A 22,459-nucleotide genomic window follows, 5' to 3' on the forward strand; every position below is an offset into this window, starting at 1 on the left:
ATATTAGTCTTTGATAGCCTTCATTGTTTTCTGGTTCTAGGCTCATCCTGTTCATTTCCTGCTACAGACCTGGAATTGGCCATTCTCTAAGGAGTCTTAGTTCCTTTTAGTACAAAATGATACTTAGAGGCCACAATTTGTATGTAGGGGCATAGACATTTAAATGGGCTGTGTTAGTTGTTTCATTTTTTTTAATACATAAATTTAATTTATTTGTTTTTGGCTGCGTTGAGTTTTTCGTTGCTACACGTGGGCTTTCTTTAGTTGAGGCAAGCAGGGGCTACTCTTTGTTGCTGTGCGCAGGCTTCTCATTGCGGTGGCTTCTCTTGTTGTGGAGCACGGGCTCTAGGCACGTGGGCTTCAGTAGTTGTGGATTGCAGTCTCTAGAGCACAGGCTTAGTAGTTGTGGCGCATGGGCTTAGTGACTCCATGGCATGTGGGACCTTCCCGGACCAGGACTCGAACCCGTGTCCGCTGCATTGGCAGGCGGATTCTTAACCACTGCGCCACCAGGGAAGTCCCCTAGTTAATTGTTTTCTTACACTGTATGATTTATGTATGCACACTGACCTTGACCTCCATACTTTAGGATTCTGACACACAACTTCCCAGTGGAGCGTATCACTTTTTTCCATTTTCTCTCCTCTGTTAATGTCATTCTTTAAAAGGAGCAGTATAGGGCTTTTATTTCAAAATTCAAAAGGGTGATGGAGAAAGAGCATAATTTCTGTAGTAGCCTACCCAATTCAAATGAAGCTTTAGTTAAATTTTACTGACTCAAGCTGGGCGTGTTTGTGTTCTGGACTATTTGCTCTAACAGTATTAGCATTTAAATTGTCACAACTAGGCTCTAAAGTTAATGCCCCATTAAGATGCACAGGGAAAGTTCATAGCTCTGTTGGTACTATTTCTGTGCAACCTGCTACGTTAGTGCAGTAGCAAAGTGTTGATTACATAATGATGTCTTCCCCACCAAAGGACTGGAAACTGAAATAAAACACAATTGGAAATTAAAATTATAGAAAATTATACTTTCTTTAAAGCTCAGTGACTCATTGAATTGAGATTTTGCTTAACTTTTGATGTGCACTTACTGCTTTGGTGATCCATGGTAGTCTCTCAGAGGATACTTTTGTGGGATGTTCTTGACAGAATTAATTGATGGAGCAGTTCAGTTTGAAAATCCAGGGAGAAACCAGAAAGACTAGTACAACACATTATACCTAGAGTGTGAAAACTCATCTGGGTTTGTTCTTTTTGCGTTTTATTTTACATGTTGTGATAACACTGTATTTGGAATTTGATTTGGCAGTTAATATTAGAAACAATTAAATTTTACTTATACTTTTCTTTCTTTGGATAAGGTTTGTGAGAATATTGGAAATAAGAATTTGAGGTTAACAAATACTAAAAGAAAGGTGCTAATAACTTTAAAAGCTGGGTTTGTTTGCTTTCTCAAATTTTGTCAAGCTAAAGAATTTCAAAGTTAAACTATATACAGTTGTCCCTCTGTATCCACCGGAGGATTGGTTCCGGGACCCCCTGCATCCAAAACGCGGGGATGCTCAAGTCTGTTATATTAAATGGTGTAGTGTTTGCATATAACCTACACACATCCTCCCACATATCTTCCAGTATACTCTCAATCATCTGTGATTACTTGTAATACCTAATACAATGTAAATGCTGCATAAATAGTTGTAAATACAATGTAATTGCTGTGTAAATAGTTGCCAGGGTGGCAAATTTAAGTTTTGCTTTTTGGAACTTTCTGGAATTTTTTTTCTAAATATTTTCAATCCATGGTTGGTTGAATCTATGGATAGGAACCTATGGATACGGAGGGCTGACTGAAAACATTGGTTTTGGGAATATTTGTAAATTAATCTCATTTCAGAGCACAGGTTAGTAGAGATTCATTGTTCACTTTTTTCTTCCCCACTTTTTGAAAAATATTTCAGGCACACAAAAAAGTATAGAGTATTCATGTAATTTTTTTCATGTTTTAAATTTATTTTGAAATAATTTTAAATGTACAGAAAAGATGCTAGAATAGTACAAAGAACTTTAGTATAACCTTTATCCAGATTCACTGATTTTTTTTAACCTTTCAATTGAGATTTACAATAAACTGCATATATTCAAAGTGTATAATTTTTTGACATATTATTTATATACACCAGTGAAACCATCACCAAGGTCACCCTCCAAAATTTTCCATGTGCTCCTTTGTAGTCCCTCTTTACTGTCCATACCATCCCATTCCCAGGCAACCACTGTTCTGCTCTCTATCACTTTAGATTGATTTCCATTTCTAGAATTTTATGTAAACAGAATCATACTATATATGCTCTTTTTTCCCTATGGCATCTTTTTTTTTTTTGCAGTACGCGGTCCTCTCACTATTGTGGCCTCTCCCGTTGCGGAGCACAGGCTCCAGACACGCAGGCTCAGCGGCCATGGCTCACGGGCCTAGCCGCTCCGTGGCATGTGGGATCTTCCTGGACTGGGGCACGAACCCGTGTCCCCTGCATCGACAGGCAGACTCTCAACCACTGCGCCACCAGGGAAGCCCTGCCCCTATGGCATCTTTTACTCAGCATTAATTATTTTGAGATCATTTGTGTTAGATTCACTAATTTTTTTTTTCTTTTTTTTTTTGTGGTACGCGGGCCTCTCACTGTTGTGGCCTCTCCCGTTGCGGAGCACAGGCTCTGGACGCGCAGGCTCAGCGGCCATGGCTCACGGGCCTAGCCGCTCCGTGGCATGTGGGATCTTCCCGGACCGGGGCACAAACCCGTGTCCCCTGCATTGGCAGGCGGACTCTTAACCACTGCGCCACCAGGGAAGCCCAGATTCACTAATTTTTAACATCTTGCCACATTTCCTTTTATATTCACTTACGTATATATTATGTGGTATGTATATGTATTATATATATGTACTTACATATAATACAACGTACAATATATACATAGAATAAAATGTGCGTTTATATATGTATACCATATATGTTTTTCCAGAACTATTTGAAAGTAGTTCTATGTATCATGCTCCTTTCCCTCTTAATATTTAGTGTATGTTTCCTAAAAACAAAAATATTCTCTTATAATCACAGTATAATTATCAAATACAGGGAATTTAACATTGATACAATATATTTAATAGAGTACTTTAACCTACATTCCATACTCTGATTTTTTTCGGTACCCTCATAATGTCCTGGAAACAATACTTCACCTGATAGAGGATCCAGTCCATTATCATATACTACATTTAGTTTTCATTCTTTAATCTGGAACAGTTCCTTAGCCTTTTTTTGGTTTTGATTTTGGCTGGAATATTCCATAAGTGTTCTTTTTTAAGTTTAGTTGATTTATAATATTAGTTTCAGGTGTACAACATAGGGATTCAGAATTTTTGTACATTATGTTTCATTTAAAGTTACTATAAAATATTGACTATATTCCCTGTACTGTACAATGTATCCTTGTAGCTTATTTGTTTTATACATAGTAGTTTGTAGCTCTTAATCCCCTACCCCTATCTTGACCTTCTCCAAGTCCTTCTCCCCATAACCACTAGTTTTTTCCCTCTATCTGTGAGTCTATTTGTTTTGTTATATTCATTCGTTTTATTTTTTAGATTCTACATATTAATGATAATATACAGTATTTGTCTTTCTCTATCTGACTTATTGCACTAAGCATAATACCCTCTAGGTCCATCCATGTTGTTGCAAATGGCAGAATTTCATTCTTTTTTATTTCATAAGTGTTTTTTTTTTAGGGTATTACATTTGTATTTACATGAACCCTGTTTGCCTCTTACTAATGATGTTAATTTTGGTTACTTGGTTAAGGTGTTGTCTTTTTTCCACACTAAATAGTTATCAGTTTTCCTTTTGTAATTAAGTAATTTGTGGAGAGATACTTGGAGACTGTGTAAATATGTCAATATAGTTTTGAAAGGCCTTTTCAAAATGGTAAAAGTGTTTAAGCATAATGTGTTTGAAAGTCCTATTGAAACTGATCCTGACTGATGACAATAAACTTTTCTTTACAAATACAGTGCCAAGAGGGCTGTACATGTACATAGTGCACATTCTGTAGAGCAGATGAATGAAAAAGGCTAATATTCTTTTTACTGAAACTGCTGAGCATCTTTGTAAAATTGAAGTGTGTGTTTTTCAGTGTTTAGTTATTTCCTAAATTTACAGTGGAATTGATAGAAAAGGCTTCTTGACTCCTTTTTTCTGCTTATAGACTGTCCTTTATAGGTGGCAAAAGTTTGATCTACCAGCAAATCTAAATCTTTTGTACTATTTTCACTGCAAGAAATATTTTCTTTTATGAAACTCAGACCCTGAGTTTTGGGCTTATTTAGTATATCAGATACAGTCTGATATACTATAAAAGTTTATTGAGACACTTTAAATAGGCTCCAGGGATTTCTCTTCTGACCTCTCATTTTTATTCTTTCTAGATGCATCCTTGGGGAACTGTTCACAAAGAAGCCAATTTTTCAAGCCAATCTGGAACTGGCTCAGCTAGAACTGATCAGGTACAGCTGTGCATGTGCTCTGAGTGCCCAGGGGTGATAGGTAATCTCATCCTCTAATTTCTAACACTTTTCAGTCATTCTACTAAGTGAGTTTATGCTCCTTACGTCTACGTAAGTTTCTCTTCACTCAGTCAGGTTTACCATATATTTTGTCATGGGTTGTATATGGAAAGAAGTTGTATTCCACCTACTTCTTAGGTCTTTCTTTGCATTTTTTTTTATTAGTTCTTCATATAAAAGCATGCTGTTTTCAGGATAGCTGTTGCATTCTTACTTAGGTTAGATTAAGATCAACTTTATCCAGCAAACATTCGTTGAGCCTGTTCTATAATAAATTCCTATCTCTGTTAAACTTTAGGATTCAGAGATAAATAAGATAGGTCCCTGCTCAGAGAACTCAGAGTTTAGTAAGTGATGCATCAGGTAAACAGATAATTATAAAAGGGAGCCTGTAATAGAGGATTTGGGGAAGGTCTGGGGGTGGGATGGAACTTGAGTTTTGTTTTCTGTTTTGTTTTATTTCTTTTCAATAAGATTAAGGGGAAGAATACGACAGGCTAATGTAGACCTTTTTTTTTTTTTTTTTTGTGGTACACTGGCCTCTCACTGTTGTGGCCTCTCCCATTGTGGAGCACAGGCTCCGGACGCGCAGGCACAGCGGCCATGGCTCATGGGCCTAGCCACTCCGTGCCATGTGGGATCTTCCTGGACCCAGGCACGAACCCGTGTCCCCTGCATCGGCAGGCGGACTCTCAACCACTGCGCCACCAGGGAAGCCCTAATGTAGACTTTTTTTTAAAGGTGGTGTGTAACTCGTGTTATGCAGTAAATTCAGTTTTCCATCAAAATTCCAGACTTAGGCTCTCTTCTGCTAGTTTTCCCTTTTAGGGACATTATAGGACCAGCTCAGCTCTTCGAAATTAATATTAACTGAACAGAACAAAATTGGTAGTTGAAACCTATGTGGAGGATTAAGAACATGTTTTACAAAACCAAATCAGTGGATCATTTTGGACTATTGTGCCAGTATTATCTCTTCACTATCGTGTAACCAGTCTTTCTGTCCTGTTCCTTCTGTCCTTAAAGCAGTGCGGTCAGGTTTTATCTCTCTGCATGCCTTTTAACTTAATACGCCAAGATCCCCCAGACCTGAGGAGGTAATAATTTCTCCTTCTAGAATCTCCAGAATTTATGATGCTGACTCACTGACTTCCTTGTTCTTGCTTTTTGCTTTGTTTTCAGTCGACTCTGTGGTAGCCCTTGTCCAGCTGTGTGGCCTGATGTTATCAAGCTGCCCTACTTCAATACAATGAAACCGAAGAAGCAATATAGAAGGCGCCTACGAGAAGAATTCTCTTTGTGAGTTTGACAAATGTGTACATCTAGTTTCCGTGTTTGGCTGTTGTTTGGACTTGACTTTTTCCTGTCCTAGGGAGTTAGTGCTGTCCCAATTTATTATGAAAACACACCATAGGAAAACATTTTATTTTTGAGCAGTATGAGTTTTATCATAGCCCTTTTGTAGTTTTCTCATATGAAGGCTTTAGCTGATAGAAAACCATTTTATTTTGAATGATATACAAGTTTTCTCATAGTCCTTTTGTTCTTCCTAAAACAAAAAGAATAAAACTGCTGGCTTCATGTTTTCTACCTGTATTACTATTGCATTTCTTGAATCCTTTGTGGAAGTAAATCTGCTTGCTTGTTTAGCCAGGTTCCAACTCCCTTCCCATAGTTTTACATGGAGCTGGAAATTCAGAGACCTTTGACATAAGGTTACCGGTTTAAGAACTGCGGGGTCATTGTGAACTCATTCTTTCTCTCTTCCTTTTCACAGCATTCCTTCAGCAGCACTTGATTTACTGGACCACATGCTGACGTTAGATCCTAGCAAACGTTGTACAGCTGAACAGACCCTACAGAGTGACTTCCTTAAAGATGTCGAGCTCAGCAAAATGGATCCTCCAGAGTAAGTGCTGGTGGCCATGTAGTGACCCTAAACCTTCCCGAGGCTTCAGGAGATGAGAAACTCAAAATAATAGGTTTTTTAAAAAAGGAACTGCAGTCGCCAACCAAATAGAGAGGTGTCCTTGAGTATTATGGTTGATAAGTTTATTGCTTTATGTTTTTTTCTTAAACAAGGAATAGATTTAGATATGATATTTGTTCTAACTGGACTCATGCTATCTTCTTTTGTCCCTGGATCCCCAGCATATTGCTCTATATAACCTCTTTGAAAGTATTCCTTCTAATTTTTGCTTTTAACCTTTTCATCTTTTTTAATTCCCTATATCTGCGGTGACCATGTTATCCCACACGTGCAAGGACAGTCCTAATTTTAAATAGTTTGTTTCACTATCAAGCCATATGTCCTGAATTTTGATATAGAAAATATGGTCTATGAATGTGTCTTTCTTCCATCAGAATCTTATTAATTTCCTGTATTGTATGAGATCCTCAGAGGTTCTACACTCACATCTCACATTCTGATAGATAAAAATCTTTGACTCTCACTGACAGCATTATAGCTTTCATGTCAGAGTTTTTGGGCATTTCTTTCTTATAGAAATACTGTGTATCTTAAATGTATGAGATGTTAGTACACGAACAGGTAATATCTACAAATCTGATAATCCAAAGAAATGTTCGAATTCATTTATTGTGTTTGAATTTTGATACATTGAATGTGATTGAAATATGTAAGCTTTTTAGTAAAAATTGGAAACTTGTTATAGAGAAATTTTGGCTATGATAATCTTTATTGTGGTAAGGTTTGACTTACTGGAATTTATTGAGTATAGGAAAGTCTGGAAATATGTTAAAATATACTAATAAACCTCACAAATGAAAATATCCAGTCATGAAATTCAGTGGGCGGAAAGAAGAAAGAACCAGTTTTTTGGTCCTTACAGACCAAGTAATACATAAATCGATTTTACACAGAGGTGATTTAATCATGATATTCTTATGTGGTTCCAAGATTTAAATTACCACCTTGCCTGGACTTTTTGTAGATATTAACAAGGCAGTCACCTCTGTTCTATTTATTCCCAACTGAAACTTGACCAGTAAAGGTCTCCTTTATTTTTGTTATGCCAAGCAAGAACCGTTATAAAACTTAACTGTTTGACTGGAATATGGGCATTTATATAGCAAGTGTGTCTGTGGTATTAGCAACATCTTCATTTCTCACTGTAGAAAGAAATTCTTTGGGCTTTTGGATTTTTAGTTTCTCAGACTACAATATGCCATGATTCTATTTACACTGCTACTATCTGTTTACTAATTTTTCTGGTTAGTTTTATATTTTCCTTATCCTTTCTACTTCCCCTTGCTCTTTGCCTTCCCATTTTATTTTATTTATTTTAAAAATTTTATTTATTTATTTTTGGCTGCGTTGGGTCTTCATTGCTGTGCGCAGGCTTTCTTTAGTTGCGGGGAGCGGGGGCTACTCTTTGTTGCGGTGTGTGGGCAGCTCATTGTTGTGGCTCCTCTTGTTGCAGAGCACAGGCTCTAGGCGCATGGACTTCAGTAGTTGTGGCTTGTGGGTTCTACACGCGGGCTCAGTAGTTGTGTCACATGGGCTTAGTTGCTTCATGGCATGTGGGACCTTCCCGGACCAGGGATCGAACCCAGCGTGTCCCCTGCATTGGCAGGCAGAGTCTTTTTTTTTTTTTTTTTTTTTTTTTTTTCCGGTATGCGGACCTCTCACTTTTGTGGCCTCTCCCGTTGCGGAGCACAGGCTCCGGACGCGCAGGCTCAGCGGCCATGGCTCACACGCCCAGCCGCTCCACGGCATGTGGGATCTTCCCGGACTGGGGCACGAACCCATGTCGCCTGCATTGGCAGGCAGACTCCCAGCCACTGCGCCACCAGGGAAGCCCAGGCAGGCGGATTCTTAACCACTGCGCCACCAGGGAAGCCGCTGCCTTCCCATTTTAATCTCTTGTTCCTCCATTCACTCACTACTGCATTCCCACACACATTTCTTTTGTCTTTTTCCAGCCTCCCCCACTGGCAGGATTGCCATGAATTATGGAGTAAGAAACGGCGACGGCAGCGACAAAGCGGTGTTTTGGTAGAGGAGCCACCTCCACCCAAAGCCTCTCGAAAAGAAACTATCTCAGGGACAAGTGCTGAGCCTGTGAAGAACAGCAGCCCAGCACCACCTCAGCCTGCTCCTGGCAGGGTGGAGCCTGGGGCTGGGGATGCAATAGGTCAGTGCTGGTAGTGGTGGGATAGAGCCTTTGTGCTTTTACTAAGCACTTGGCAGATTTTGAAGGTCAAGTGCAAGGGGGTGTGTGTGTGTGTGTGTGTGTGTGTGTGTGTGTGTGTGTGTGTGTGTGTGTGTTTTGTTTTTTTGTGTGTGGTACGCGGGCCTCTCACTGTTTTGGCCTCTCCTGTTGCGGAGCACAGGCTCCGGACGTGCAGGCTCAATGGCCATGGCTCATGGGCCCAGCCACTCTGCGGCATGTGGGATCTTCCCGGACCGGGGCACGAACCCGTGTCCCCTGCATCGGCAGGCGGACTCTCAACCACTGCGCCACCAGGGAAGCCCTGTGTGTGTATGTGTGTTTTAATTTAAGATTAGATTACCCATGGCTCTCTAACATAACTGGAGCCCTGTTTTATGTTAGATTTGATAAGACCTTCTTAGAATTTAATCATGTTAAGTCACAATTGCTAAATGTAGTTAGTTCTGTAGCCTGTTATTTGATCTAAATATATCAAAAACTGTGTAATAATGAATTATTATAAACAACAAAGTAGCTCTCCTGTGGTGCAACCATTTTTTCTGAACTACAGCTATTCCTTCCTTGGCTCATTTTTCCTTCCTTGTCCACTTAAAACAGTGTTTTTCAATGCTGGCTGCACATTAGAATCATCTAAAAAGCTTTAAATATAAACACCTCCAAACAATTGCCAGATCTCTAGGGATGGGACCTGAGGCTTCTAAATTTTAAAATCTCTCCTATTCTCATTGTAGAGCAATTATACTCTAATAAAGATATTAAAAAAACAAACAAAAAACCTCTCCTATTCTGATGTACAGTAAGGGTTGAAAATCACTGACCTTGAAGAATATAGATAAAATGAAGTCACTTTTACTCACAATACAGAGATGTTTTAATTAGTCCCTGTATTTTTAAGTGAAAATATAAAGAATAACAAATGTGTCATGACAGTTGGAGGCATGAAAAATGAGACATTCAAAGTGAAACTTCATTCATTGGGTATTGTAAGTTGCTATTGCCAATTGAAGAAGGCAAAGGTCCTTGCCTTGCCTCATCCTCTTATACTGGCTCCACTGTCTCTCCACAGGCCTCGGTGACATCACACAGCAGTTGAATCAAAGTGAATTGGCAGTGTTATTGAACCTGCTCCAGAGCCAAACCGACCTGAGTATTCCTCAAATGGCGCAGCTGCTTAACATCCACTCCAATCCAGAGATACAGCAGCAGCTGGAGGCCCTGAACCAATCCATCAGTGCCCTAACAGAAGCCACTTCCCACCAGCAGGACTCAGAGCCCACGGCCCCAGAGGAATCTTTGAAGGAGGCACCCCCTGCCCCAGTGGTCCAACCTTCCGCAGAACAGACAACCCCTGAAGCTTCAAGCACACCAGCTGACATGCAGAATATGTTGGCAGTTCTCTTGAGTCAACTAATGAAAACCCAGGAGCCAGCAGGCAACCTGGAGGAAAACAACAGTGACAAGAACAGTGGGCCACAGGGGCCCCGAAGAACTCCCACAATGCCACAGGAGGAGGCAGCAGGTAAACAGACCGGTCATGAATCTCATTGAGCTCAGGTGCTGTTGATCCTCTTAAAAATCTCTTAACATTTTCTTTTTCACATCAGTGGCCTCGGTTTCAGTCTTTCTGTCACCTAGTCTACAGGAGAACATAGCACCAAGTGCTGTATTTCTTGCCCAGCTTCTTTTATTTAAGTCTCAAAGCTTCTTAAAGCACCTTTCATATACTGATTGTTTTTCCATCTTTCCATTTCCTAGGAAGTAGGTAAGTAAAGTCCCTGTGTTCTCACACAAGGAAACCACAACTGTAGCTAGTGATGCATCTTGAACCACTGTGTGTGTGGTGGCCAGCTAGTATTGGCACTTGGAAATCTGCCTTCCAAACAAACCATTATCAGATTGTACAAATAGTCAATTGTACTCTAGTATAGTGGACGCTAGATACCAGAGTCTCGCCAGAAACATACAGTCAAGAAAGCCCTAATAAGATATCATTGTTAATCTCCTGAAGAATAATTTGAGATTTCTAAGTAGATAATTAACAAAGTACATTTCCTTTCCAAAAAATAGCATATAAAAATGATTCCTTTAAATCTGTGTTCCTGAAAGAGATAATTAAATGGGCCCCAGATTAGGAATTGAGCATTATATTAAAAAAAAAAAATCTGAAAAAAGGAAATATGTATACCTTGATCTCAGATGACCACAGCATACAATTTATTAGAGGGAAAAGAAGTTTAAATTTTCTAATGAATTCTGATTCACAGTCTTTACTTGCAAAATCTTTACTTATCTGAAAGTGATTCCAACTCCTTGGAAATTTTTGCTGTCCATGAAGACCCCATGAATTGGGGAATGAGAAGATGTACAAGGTCTGATGGGGTACACTAACCTTCAACTTTTAGGCTGTTGCATTCACATTTCATATGGGTTGGTATGGAGAATATATGCCTTATTTCCACTAGTACAAGGTCAAATATATAAACTATTTATCATATGTAAAGTTAAAAAAAAAACAGAAGGTAACATAAATAAAATTACCCCCTTACTTTATAGATAGGGAAACTGCAATCCAGGGAGTTTAAATAAGCCTGCCTATGGTCCTGCTGAAATCATATTATTGGCAGAGGCAGAACTAGAATTCCTATACTTTGTTAATGTGTTTCTTTTTAATGTGCTTCTTAATTCACTTTGCTATTATGCCATAACAATTCCAGTTGTTTTTAAGAGACTCCAGGACGTGGAATAACAGAGAAAGCAAATCTAGAATTAAAGTAGGCCTTTTTGTCTTATCTCTCATACCTTCCTTCCTTGCACCACCACCCACCCCCCAACCAAAAAAAAAAAAATTCAGCTATAATCAAAATATCTGAAAGAAGTTGTTCAAGTTCAATGGCATAGTGATTGAAAGAAATTCACCCAGTAATTGAGTCAACAAGCTATCAGCCAAATGGTGAAATTGAACTAAAATTAAGGCCTGGCTCATGGCCAGAAATTGTTGGATTTACTTTTCAGAGGAGAGTAGAAATGCCATTCCTAATGATTACAGTCACTTTTGGATTATCCCGTTGGTGTCTCTCCAATGTCTCTATGTTCTTGTTTCTCCCCTGCTATCTCTCACTTGGCCATTTTAGTGTTCATTAGCACTTCCACCAGAGGGCAGACTGAGTTAGCCAGAGAAGGTAAAAATCTATCACTTTGGCTACTGTTTAGCTATTCTGTACTCGTTGGGAAAGGGTTTTGGTTGAAATCTAATGAGTAAAATGAAGTTTTAAGTTATTTGTGTATTTCATTAATCCCTCCCGCCATCAGTACAGGCTTTTAAGGATTGGCAATATTGTTAATACTTTGAATCTTATAACAGTATGTTTTTTTAATGTGATTTTACTTTTAATTCTCTTAAGATGTTTTATTAACCTTTAATAGTTCTTTACAATCCATCTGCCTTTGCTATTTTGAAATAGTCTTCATCCTCTCATACATGTGAAAGAATGTGAGCTCAAGAATTAGTTCTGTTGAAACACAACTAGGCTATTTACATAAAAGGCAAATATGAAAAGTATTATAGATGGAAGAAAATAAGTGTAGCTTTGTCCATTTTTGCAGTTAGGCATTTTTAAAGTTGTTTGCCCTTAGTATTAAAAAAAAAAACAAAAAAAACCCCCAAAAAACTGGTGTTCCATTTCATGTACAGACCAAAAATACTTTAAAAAATAACTGGTACTGTGATTGATGTTCTTATGTAGTGAGATATGTAGTGTTCACGGCAAAAAGCTCTGAAATCTATAGATGTTTGTAGTCCAGTTAGCTCTCCTTTTTCTGGATGTCTACTTTTCAAGTTGTGAGTTGTCTATAGCTAATTCTTTTGTCCTTTAATTCAGTTTTCTCTACCACCTAGTCAACCAGCCAGTCTGTTAACAAGTAACTTGGGTGCGTATTGTATATAGGATGACCACCTTGTCCCTGTACTGTCCTGGTTTTAAAACTGAAAGTTAGCAACCTGGGAACCCCCTCAGTCCCAGGCAAATTGGGACTCTTGGTCACCCTACTTGTATGTTACACACCGACCTTATCTTCCTACTGCTCAACAGTTTTGTAGTGTTTTCAGAGTACTTTCATCTGCACGCTAAGGGCATGCTTACTTTCCTGATTGTTTTTGCAAAATATAATTGTGGTAAATATACAACCAAAATACCTAATGATAACTATGAAAACTACTTTTGGCTTGCCTGAGTAATGACTTTATATCACTATCTCAGATAATAATAAAGAATTGATTATATGGACATTTAAAAATATGCTTCCATAGGGAACAGAAAAATCAATCATTTGGAAGATATCCCAAAACTTTAAGTCTTTTCTTCAGCAGGATGACTCCCAACTCTCTAAAGTCACAGTTCTGATTGTACTTGGTTTTGTGTGTCCTCAAACTCACGCCATTGTACATGTCTAGTCTCTTGCCTTGGCAGGAGTTCATTATCAGACAATGATTGCCATGGTTAGGCAAAGTAATCCAGCAGTGGGTGACAAAAACTTTAGGGAGTGGTTCTAGTAAGATCTTTGGAAAGACAGAGTGTAGTATTAGTTCAATACATTTCTAAATACTCGTTTCTTGTCACTGTCTCCAAGATAAACAGATGTTTATCAACATCCCATTCTGCATGACATTGCTATAGTGATTTTTTATAATTACTGTAACAAAGGAAACTGAATGACAGTATGGTGGTTAATATCCTATTCTTCAGAATGTGATTATGGGGAAAAGGGACTCAAGTTGGGAGAAGCAAGTGTATGATTTATACGTGACGGTAATGGAAGGTTTTTACTTTATTTCACCTCTCCTGTATATTCTTTTAGTTCTGTTTTACGTGTTAACCTTATATCATCAAACGTTCTGTAAAATGTGTTAGCTAAGTCCATACAAGGTCTCCTATTGTACAGCAAGATTATGTCCTAGATATGTGACCACAGCATTTGTATTGTTCCCTCTCATCTTCCTTCTTTCTAATTTTCATTAATGTTTTGATCCAACAGCAAAAAAGGGGCGGGGAGGCTACCAACAGCCTACATATTAGGACAATTCCTTAAGGAAGGAAATGGAGGAAATCTCAGACAAAAATCAGGACAATCATTTGAAATATATGATCTTTTTACACCAGCTGTTAGATCCAGAATGCAACTGTTTTACTTTTAATCACTTGATTTTATTTATAAATTGCGATTTCCTGATCCCAAGGTTTTATTCTTTATATATATTTGGTTACTTGTATTGATATTTGTTTATGTCGGGCAGTGTGTGTGTGTGTGTGTCTGTGTGTGTCTGTGTGTGTCTGTGTGTTTGTGTTTATAGTCACATGTGATTTTTAAGATGGTGTTTAAAAGAAGTAACCCTTCCACAGCATGTCCTCCTCACATTCTTCCACCAGAGAAGAGGCCCCCTGAGCCCCCCGGACCTCCACCGCCGCCACCTCCACCCCCTCTGGTTGAAGGCGATCTTTCCAGCGCCCCCCAGGAGTTGAACCCAGCCGTGACAGCCGCCTTGCTGCAACTTTTATCCCAGCCTGAAGCAGAGCCTCCTGGCCACCTGCCACATGAGCACCAGGCCTTGAGACCAATGGATTACTCCACCCGACCCCATCCCAACAGGACTTACGGAAACAATGATGGGCCTGAAACAGGGTTCAGTGCCACTGACACTGATGAACGCCACTCTGGTCCAGCCTTGACAGAATCCTTGGCCCAGACCCTGGTGAAGAACAGGACCTTCTCGGGCTCTGTGAGCCACCTTGGGGAGTCTAGCAGTTACCAGGGCACAGGGTCAGTGCAGTTCCCAGGGGATCAGGACCTCCGTTTTGCCAGGGTCCCCTTAGCATTACACTCAGTGGTCGGGCAACCATTCCTGAAGGCTGAGGGAAGCAGCAACTCTGTGGTACATGCAGAGACCAAATTGCAAAACTATGGGGAGCTGGGGCCAGGAACCACTGGGGCCAGCAGCTCAGGAGCAGGCCTTAACTGGGGGGCCCCAGCTCAGTCTTCTGCTTATGGAAAACTCTATCGGGGGCCTACAAGAGTCCCTCCAAGAGGGGGAAGAGGGAGAGGAGTTCCTTACTAACCCAGAGACTTCAGAGTCCTGAAAGATTCCTTCCCTGTCCATCCTTCCGCCCAGTCCTCCGAACCTTTAATGAAACCGTTTGCCAGAGTGAGGTAATCATCTGCATTCGGCTACTGCAAAGCTGTCTGTCGTAGTTCTTGCTCACTTGCCACTAGCAAGCGACTTACAAAACAGTGATGTTGGCACCAGTTCCCCCTGGATGGGCTATAGCCAGAACATTTACTTCAGCTCTACCTAGTAAATACAAGTAGAGAATACGGAGAGGGTCATTAAATTGGAAAGTAAATGTTTAATTAGTTCATTGCCTGTACTTCTTGAGCAGAAGAAAAAGGAAACAGTTTCAATTCTGAGATGGTTCAGGAGAGGCTCTCTTTAGGTTTTTAAAGTTTTGTGGTTTTTTGTTTTTGTTTTTTTAAGAGAATAGTGTTCACAAAATTTGAGCTGCTCTTAGGCTTTTGCTATAAGGGAAACAGAGTGACTGGCTGATTTAAATAAATGTTTCCTTCCTCTCCACCATCTCACATTTTTGCTTTCAAGTGAACTCTTTTTTTACCCCATTGAGCATCTTGAACATACCTTTTTTCCAAATAAATTGCTTGTCCTTAAAGTTTGCTCCACTTTGAGAAAAGACATGCCCTATCTCTCCCTGCACATGAAGCAGGTTGTAGAAAGTGGCATTCTTGGGCAAGTAGGTAGACTTTACCCCATCTCTTACCTTTTTTACCCCATCTTTATAGTTTTTCTTTCGCTCTCTCTCTCTCTGTCTTCTCTCTTATTTGAGGCATTTGTTTGGAAAAAATTAATTGTTGAGATGCCCAAAAACCTGGGATAATTCTTTACTTTTTTTGAAATAAAGGAAAGGAAATTCAAACTCCTATATTGTTCTCTGTAAATCTTCAATTCTAAAATGTTTTTTGGTTTTTTTAAAACCACGTTCTGATGGTGAAATTGATTTGTAGATGCAACCAGCCTAGGACATTGCTGCTGAGCTAGGATAGGAGATGATGCCTCCATACGTGGAGGGCTACTAAGATCAGTTAGCATACATATTGTTTACGCATATATTTTTATGTCAAGAAAAACCTTTGAAACAGAGCATTGTAATATTGTCAAAGAGAAAAAAATACATCCTGAAAATACATGGAAATGTAACTTAGTTTAGGGTGGATATTTTTCTGAAGATGTATCACTACCTGAGACCTTTTTTTAAAAAATAATTTTAAAAGAGCAGACCATAAGAAAGAACAGTATTGACATATACACATCTCAGCATGTATATCCAGCCAATTCTTTTAGGGATTTTCCTCCAGAGAGGTTTGATTTTGGTTTTGGTAAAAGGGGTTAAATTATGACTTCATGGCAAGAATTTTGCCTTATTATAAACAAAATGGAAGAGGGAAAGGCTTTCAGGGTGGGATAACCTGGGAGGTTTCTCATTCTGGCTTCCAGTTTTGTGTGAGTACCAGCATATAATGTGTTTTAAAAACATAAACATTTAAATAAATTATCTGCACAGACCTAGACCTTTGTGAAACGTAGGTTAGTCCCGTTTTACAAAGAAAAGGCAAATATGTTTCAGCATCTTGGAGAATAGTTTACAGACCTCAACTCAAAGTTTCATGTTTCAATGCCAAGTTCTTATATTAAAAAATAAACACTACTTGTAAGAGAGAGGTGCGTTAATTAAAAAATAAAACAAAAACAACAACAACAAAAAAAACTTTAAAGAAATGAAAGAAGAACCCTCTTCTGATACTTACATGAAGACTATTTTCCCCTGTTACTGAAATAGGCAGATATCCGGTGTGTGCATTTCTTTATTATTCTCTGGGTTTTGGTCTGGCCTTGCCCTCAGGGCCAAACACTGATTAAAAAGAGAACCTTCTAGCCATTTTGGCATTGATGGCTTTTTATACCAGTGTGTTCGATTAGATTTGCTAGGCTCACTGACATGCTCTTGGTAAATTGCATTAAAGTTCATCTGAACCTTTTGTCTGTTGACTTCTTAGTCCTCAGACATGGGCCTTTATATTTTAGAATATTTGAATTAGAGTCATTGAGCCCTGCTCTCCCATTTTTGATTAAAGAACTTAAGCCTTGGATACTTTCAAAAGTATCCAGTGAGAAAAATTGGTTTCCCATCAAATATGAATAAAATTCTCTATATATTTTAATTGTATTTTGGCTATCAGCAGTCATCAGTAGTGTTTTTCCCTCTCCACCCCTTATTTTTAATTATGCCAAATACTCTAAATAATATACTTAAGTCTCCATTCCCCCATCCCTACTACTAGGGAAGGGGGTGAGTATGTGTGTGTGTGTGTTTGTGTATGTATGATCCCATCTCAACCCCCACCCCCATTTTGGGAGTCTAACCTTTAAAAAGAAAAAAAATATTTTGGACTGTTTCTAAAGGCGGAGGGACAAAGAAACAACCTGTAATCTGTCTGGAGGAAGAAAAGGTATTTGCTAATTTTTCAGCTATGTTATCTATAAACGTGATGGAAGTACAGGTTTGGCAGAATTTCTGCTTGGCTATTAGAAAATTACAAACCCAATTATATTCAAAAGTGGTTTTGGTTTTAGTTACTGAACCATGGGAGATATTGTCCATTAAATACATTATTTTGAACAGATGAGAAGTCTGATTCTGTTCACGAATGAGAGGCAAAACTGGTTTGACCATAATCATTTTTGTGTTTTGAAAACAAATTTGCCTGACACAGTTTCTTTAGTTTTTTCCTTCAACTGTCCATGGGAACAATAAGGATTTGAAAACATCAGATCTATATGTTTAAAAGCAGGGCAGTTAGCACAAATTTGTAAGTAGGATTTCTGTTAGCTTATGCCATAGACATCACCCAGCCGTGTGTGTGTGTGTGTGTGTGTGTGTGTGTGTGTGTGTGTGTGTGAGATATGCATATATAGTTACAGTACTAAAATGGTTACCAGCAGGTTTTGAGAGAGAATGCTGCATCAGAAAAGTGTCAGTTGCCACCTCTCTCCCTGATTTAGGTTCCTGACACTGTATTCCTTTCTCTCTCTTGTTTTTGCCCCCCATCGGGTTTACCTTGTCTATGTATAGATATTTTGTAATATATTAAATTTTTTCTTTCAGTTTATAAAAATGGAAAGTGGAGATTGGAAAATTAAATATTTCCTGTTACTATACCACTTTTGCTCCATTGCATTTACTTCTTAATCTGTACCCTTTGAGCAGATCTAATTATATGTATAAAGGGCATTTCTCCTCCACTTTATCCTAGGGGTTCTTTGTCTCAGAATCTCTGTAGACTCATAAATTACCACAAAAAAAAAAGTTCTCAGAATTTGAAGAGGTGCTTCAAAACACTAGACTAGGAACTAAAGAATAAAGAATTGGGGGAAATCATAAGATGTGATTTTCTAAAGTAAAAAACAGTTGTACAAAAGTAATGATGGTGCTAGGCCATCAAAAGAGTTGAGCTTCATGTACCCTGACTCCTCCTGAAAGGAGAGGTAAGTGGGTTTGAGCTCAACTGTCATCAAGAGAAGTTGGTAAGAAGCTGTTTAGACCAAAAAAAAATAGTCTCTTAAATCAGAAACTCTCACCCTCACGCCAGTTCCTATGTTGCCTTGAGTAGGGCCAGCATGGGGATGGATTAGTGTTGCTAGTTCTGTTGAGATTTCCTGATACATTGCCAATCCAGGAAGTAAATCGAAGTTATTTATAAGGGTAAAATTCCTATTATTTCCAAAATCGTTTCCTGTCTCCACATGAGGAGAAAATTGCTTTCCCTTCCCTTTCATGGTTTAGGACACTGGGGACTAAACGTTCCCTTGTAATATGTGCTACAGTCCTGCTAGTTATGACATAAGTAGGCAGAGGACAGAAAAAAAAAAAAAGAAAGGCATCAGGAGACAGGAAGAGGGGAGAACAGGTATCAGGAAGTTGTGAGTGGGGTAAGCAATCATACAAGGTTAAGGGGTACACCAGCACAAGGAAATTAGGAAGAAATCCAATTCAAAAACGTGATGATGAGGGTTGCCAGCTTGTTTTTGAATCCCCACAGTTTAAGTAAGATGTTTCCTTGCCTGTGGGCTGTCATGTCTTTACCCAGAAGGAGAATGGAGAGCTCAAGATTGTTCCAATTCCTGGAATCCTGTGTTCCTTTTTACCCTCCAGAGAAAAGGAATTCGTTTTTGATCTTTATGTACTGCAAGTTCATGACTAGGAGTGTGAACTTCAACCTAGTAGAGAATATTGTTTCCACTTCATAGCAATGGCTGTCTTCAATTCTGGGCCTGAAAGTTGAGGACCTAACTAACCTGGACTTTTTTCTCTATCACACTCAAGGCTATTTCTAAGTAGAAACCATACTGTTCAGTACCTAAATTTCTTGGGCACTGTCTTTTCCTAGACAGGCATCCTTAACTGTGTGGTAAGGTTAATGCCTCAAGGAAGTTAACAGTTAATATTCTTTGTGCTGAACTGGGATTTACATTGTTACTAAAGACTGCCCAATAGCTTGCCTTTTTTTTTTTTTTTTTTTTTGGTATTGAGTTACTTCTCTGTTCACAACTTAGTCATCCTGAACGGCTAGGTGGAATGGAAGTGGGGAGTTCCTCAAGTGAGTAAATATTCAAACATTCCAAGGGAGAAATGGAACTGCTGAGTCTTCTGGTTGTCCTGAGAGGAAAGGTGAGCATTCCTGGACACTTTGGTTAATTTTACTGTCCAGGTGTGGCATTTCTAGTGTTCCTATATAGCCTTAGGAATACTCTCAAGTGAGAGTATACTCCAAGCCAGTTGGGGGAGGTATGACACCTAAAGGAATTACTGGTGGTACTCTACCACTCCTCACCATGTGCAGCTCTCTCTCCATCTCCTGTCCACCCACTTCCTTTCATTTCCTATTTTTCTCTCTTCTCCCAACTCACTACCCAACTCACATGCTTTAGTCTTGCCAGAAATATTGATTGATTAACCCTGCAGGGTATGTAGAGTTACTGCTGCTTAGTAGTTTTGAAGGGTAGTGAGAAGCAATTCAGGAGACAAATGTCTATTCCAAATCCTCAACTTAATGGGGTGAGAGGTGAAGGAGAAAGTAATAACTTTCTTATTGCTAAAAGCTATGAAAGGAGCTTTTAATTTATGTTGTGTGGGGTACAAGAGATTCTTTAACTGGTTAACCTTTGCTTCTTCATTCTCTTCCCTCATATCCTGAGACTGTTGCTTTTGCTGATAACATTTTGAAGCTCGGTTGCAGATGGTGTCTACAGGAAGTAAAGCTTGATGAGAAGAGGGCCCTGCTGTCCTTGAGAAAGCAGATGAGGGTTGCTTTGATGTCCTGGTGATTTAATCACTAGGTTGCCAAAACACTGGACCACTGGGTTGCTCTCATATCTCTGTCTCAAGAATTACTAGTCCAAGGCTGAGAGAAAGAGGCTGATATGCAGTTAGTCTTTAATACTCCCTAGGTGGGTAGTTGTTAGCCAAGCCTTCTCAATATGCAGCCCTCAGCCACATCATACTTCTCTGGAATGAGAGGGTATAGCCATGAAGTAAATTCATTCAGACATATGTTCCCTAGGACCTGGAAACAGATGGATTTTGGGATGTTTTGCTCTGGCATAGTTGTAACCTGAAGATAATATTGATAGTTCTAAAAGAATGAAGGACATTGTATCCAAGCCAAACCATCCCTGACGCCGTCAACATGGAGAAACCTTAAAAAGGCTATAATGTAGCAAAGCTAAGTGAAGAGCAGAGCCTGGGTCTTTGAGAGCGTCTTGTCTTTAGTTGAAGGCACCTGCCTGATGGGTTGTCTCAAGGAGAGGATCTTTCTTCCTCTTGTGTTTGATGAGGGACACCCTTGGTGAGGATGAGCTTGTAGACAGATAGCCCTCCCTACCAAGGCTAACGCCAATTTTGAATGCTTTTGGCCCTGGAGAAAGGAGGCTGAATTCAGAGACCTAGAGAAAGCCTAGGAGTCTGATCCCTTTTATAAATTCAGGAACTTCTAGGTTTGGCCTTGTATCAGTATTTGCAATTTCTGTTAGGGGACCAAAGACCTCATATAAAATGAAGCAATATGAGAGGGAGATGGAAATAAGGGAAAGAAGGGAGAACCAGAGGAGTCTGGGGGTGGGGCTGCAGAAAGAAACAGTGTATCATTGCTTATAAAGAAGAGATACAGATATGAGGATGGAAGGAAAAATTGTTGTTGGGGTACTGAAAGGGGATAAGTGCCTTAAAGGTTCACAATTCATTTCAAGGAGGCCCCATTAAAGAGTAAAGTGTCCCCTTGATTACAGTAGTGTTACCTTTATGGTTGGAGGATGAGCCTGGAACCCTTAAGCTGGGGGATGCTCTGCAGACAGTTTCACAAGGGAAGCTAGATTATATTAAGCAAATAATTTATATCAAGGACATTTTGCTTAGCACTGCTATCTATGTAGTTCAAGAGAGTATTTCAGGAATAAGAAGGAAATGATATGGATGCATCAAGCAAAAAATTATTTGTATTTTTGGAGTTCTAAAACTCTCCTGCAAAGTGGTTTTGTATGTTTTAGGTCAACCTGGAAGCTAATTATTCCGCTCCCCTTCATTTTAGACCCAAGTGAGGATGATGCATAGAAGAGCAAACAAACCAGAAGATGTGAATTAGAGTCACAGAACGTTAGAGCTACAAAAGGACATTAGTTTGTCTAGTTCAGTGCCGTCGTTAGCCAGTGAAAAAACAGACCCAAAAGGGTTGAGAAAGTGTTGGGAGGAAGAAGGGAAAGAACGGGGAACTAACGTTGTCTGGAACCTACTATGTGTCAGGTACCATAGTACCTTTGCTTTTATTATCTGGATTATTAAGCACCTTGAGGCCAAGGGATGGAAAGAATAAAAGGCAAATCCTTATTGTCCTGAGCAATATGTAGGAGATAAAGGGGGGTGGCAGATAATTTTTTCCTGTCTAAGCACACAGGGCTAAACTAGAGGAAGTGGAGTCAACATTTGAGAGTGAGGTTAATCTAAGGAAGTACTTGCTAAGTAGTTGAGAGAGACTCATGAATAACTTCTTTATTCCTAGGTACCTTCCAAAAATGTGATGGGTCAGAGGCAGGCTAGAGACAAGGCTGGTAGGAAACAAGATTACTGTTGCCTCTGGGATTGATTTCATTCTAGAAAATCAGGTCATGACCTGAGAACATAGGATTAATCTTAGAAATAGGGAACAAAAAGGGGCTTCTCATCCTAAGGGGTCTTAAAAAAATAGTATATATACTATGAATTAAGAAGATAAACAAAATCCTATGGTTACTGTATATATATATATTTTTTAGGTTTTTGTTTTGTTTTGCAACACACTTTGAAGTCATGTTCAATGTTGGTAAGGGTAGGTGGCAGCCTGAAAACTGACATTGAGAGTAAGATTGTATTTCTTGTAGTTGTTTGATATGATATCCCGAATTATACCATGAGGGCTGCTTCTATGGGGAGCAGTAATATCATTAGCTGGATCATGTCCTGAGTACAGGGCAACTTCTGGGGAAGATT

General features: G+C 39.3%; 1 protein-coding gene across 4 annotated transcripts in view; it reads left to right on the forward strand.

Moving 5' to 3' along the window:
• CDK12 (cyclin dependent kinase 12) overlaps positions 1-18,099 on the forward strand; it is a 43,678-nt gene extending 25,579 nt beyond the window's left edge. For 2 of the 4 annotated variants that reach the window (XM_022558180.3, XM_022558181.2), the window contains exons 9-14: positions 4,486-4,563; positions 5,806-5,922; positions 6,401-6,532; positions 8,569-8,780; positions 9,886-10,338; positions 14,216-18,099. In XM_022558180.3, coding sequence (XP_022413888.1) covers positions 4,486-4,563; positions 5,806-5,922; positions 6,401-6,532; positions 8,569-8,780; positions 9,886-10,338; positions 14,216-14,928 — 1,705 coding nt within the window. In that variant the 3' untranslated portion in view covers positions 14,929-18,099. Of the gene's footprint in view, positions 1-4,485; positions 4,564-5,805; positions 5,923-6,400; positions 6,533-8,568; positions 8,781-9,885; positions 10,339-13,850 lie in introns of all 4 variants that reach the window. The other 2 variants (XM_022558183.3, XM_089901189.1) reach the window with 2 other exon arrangements.
• The last annotated feature ends 4,360 nt before the right edge of the window (positions 18,100-22,459 follow it).

Source organism: Delphinapterus leucas, chromosome 19, assembly GCF_059928025.1.
Source record: "Delphinapterus leucas isolate spDelLeu-1000000601 "Yukka" chromosome 19, BTC_Dleu_Yukka2, whole genome shotgun sequence".
In the NCBI taxonomy this organism is placed as follows: Eukaryota; Metazoa; Chordata; class Mammalia; order Artiodactyla; family Monodontidae; genus Delphinapterus; species Delphinapterus leucas.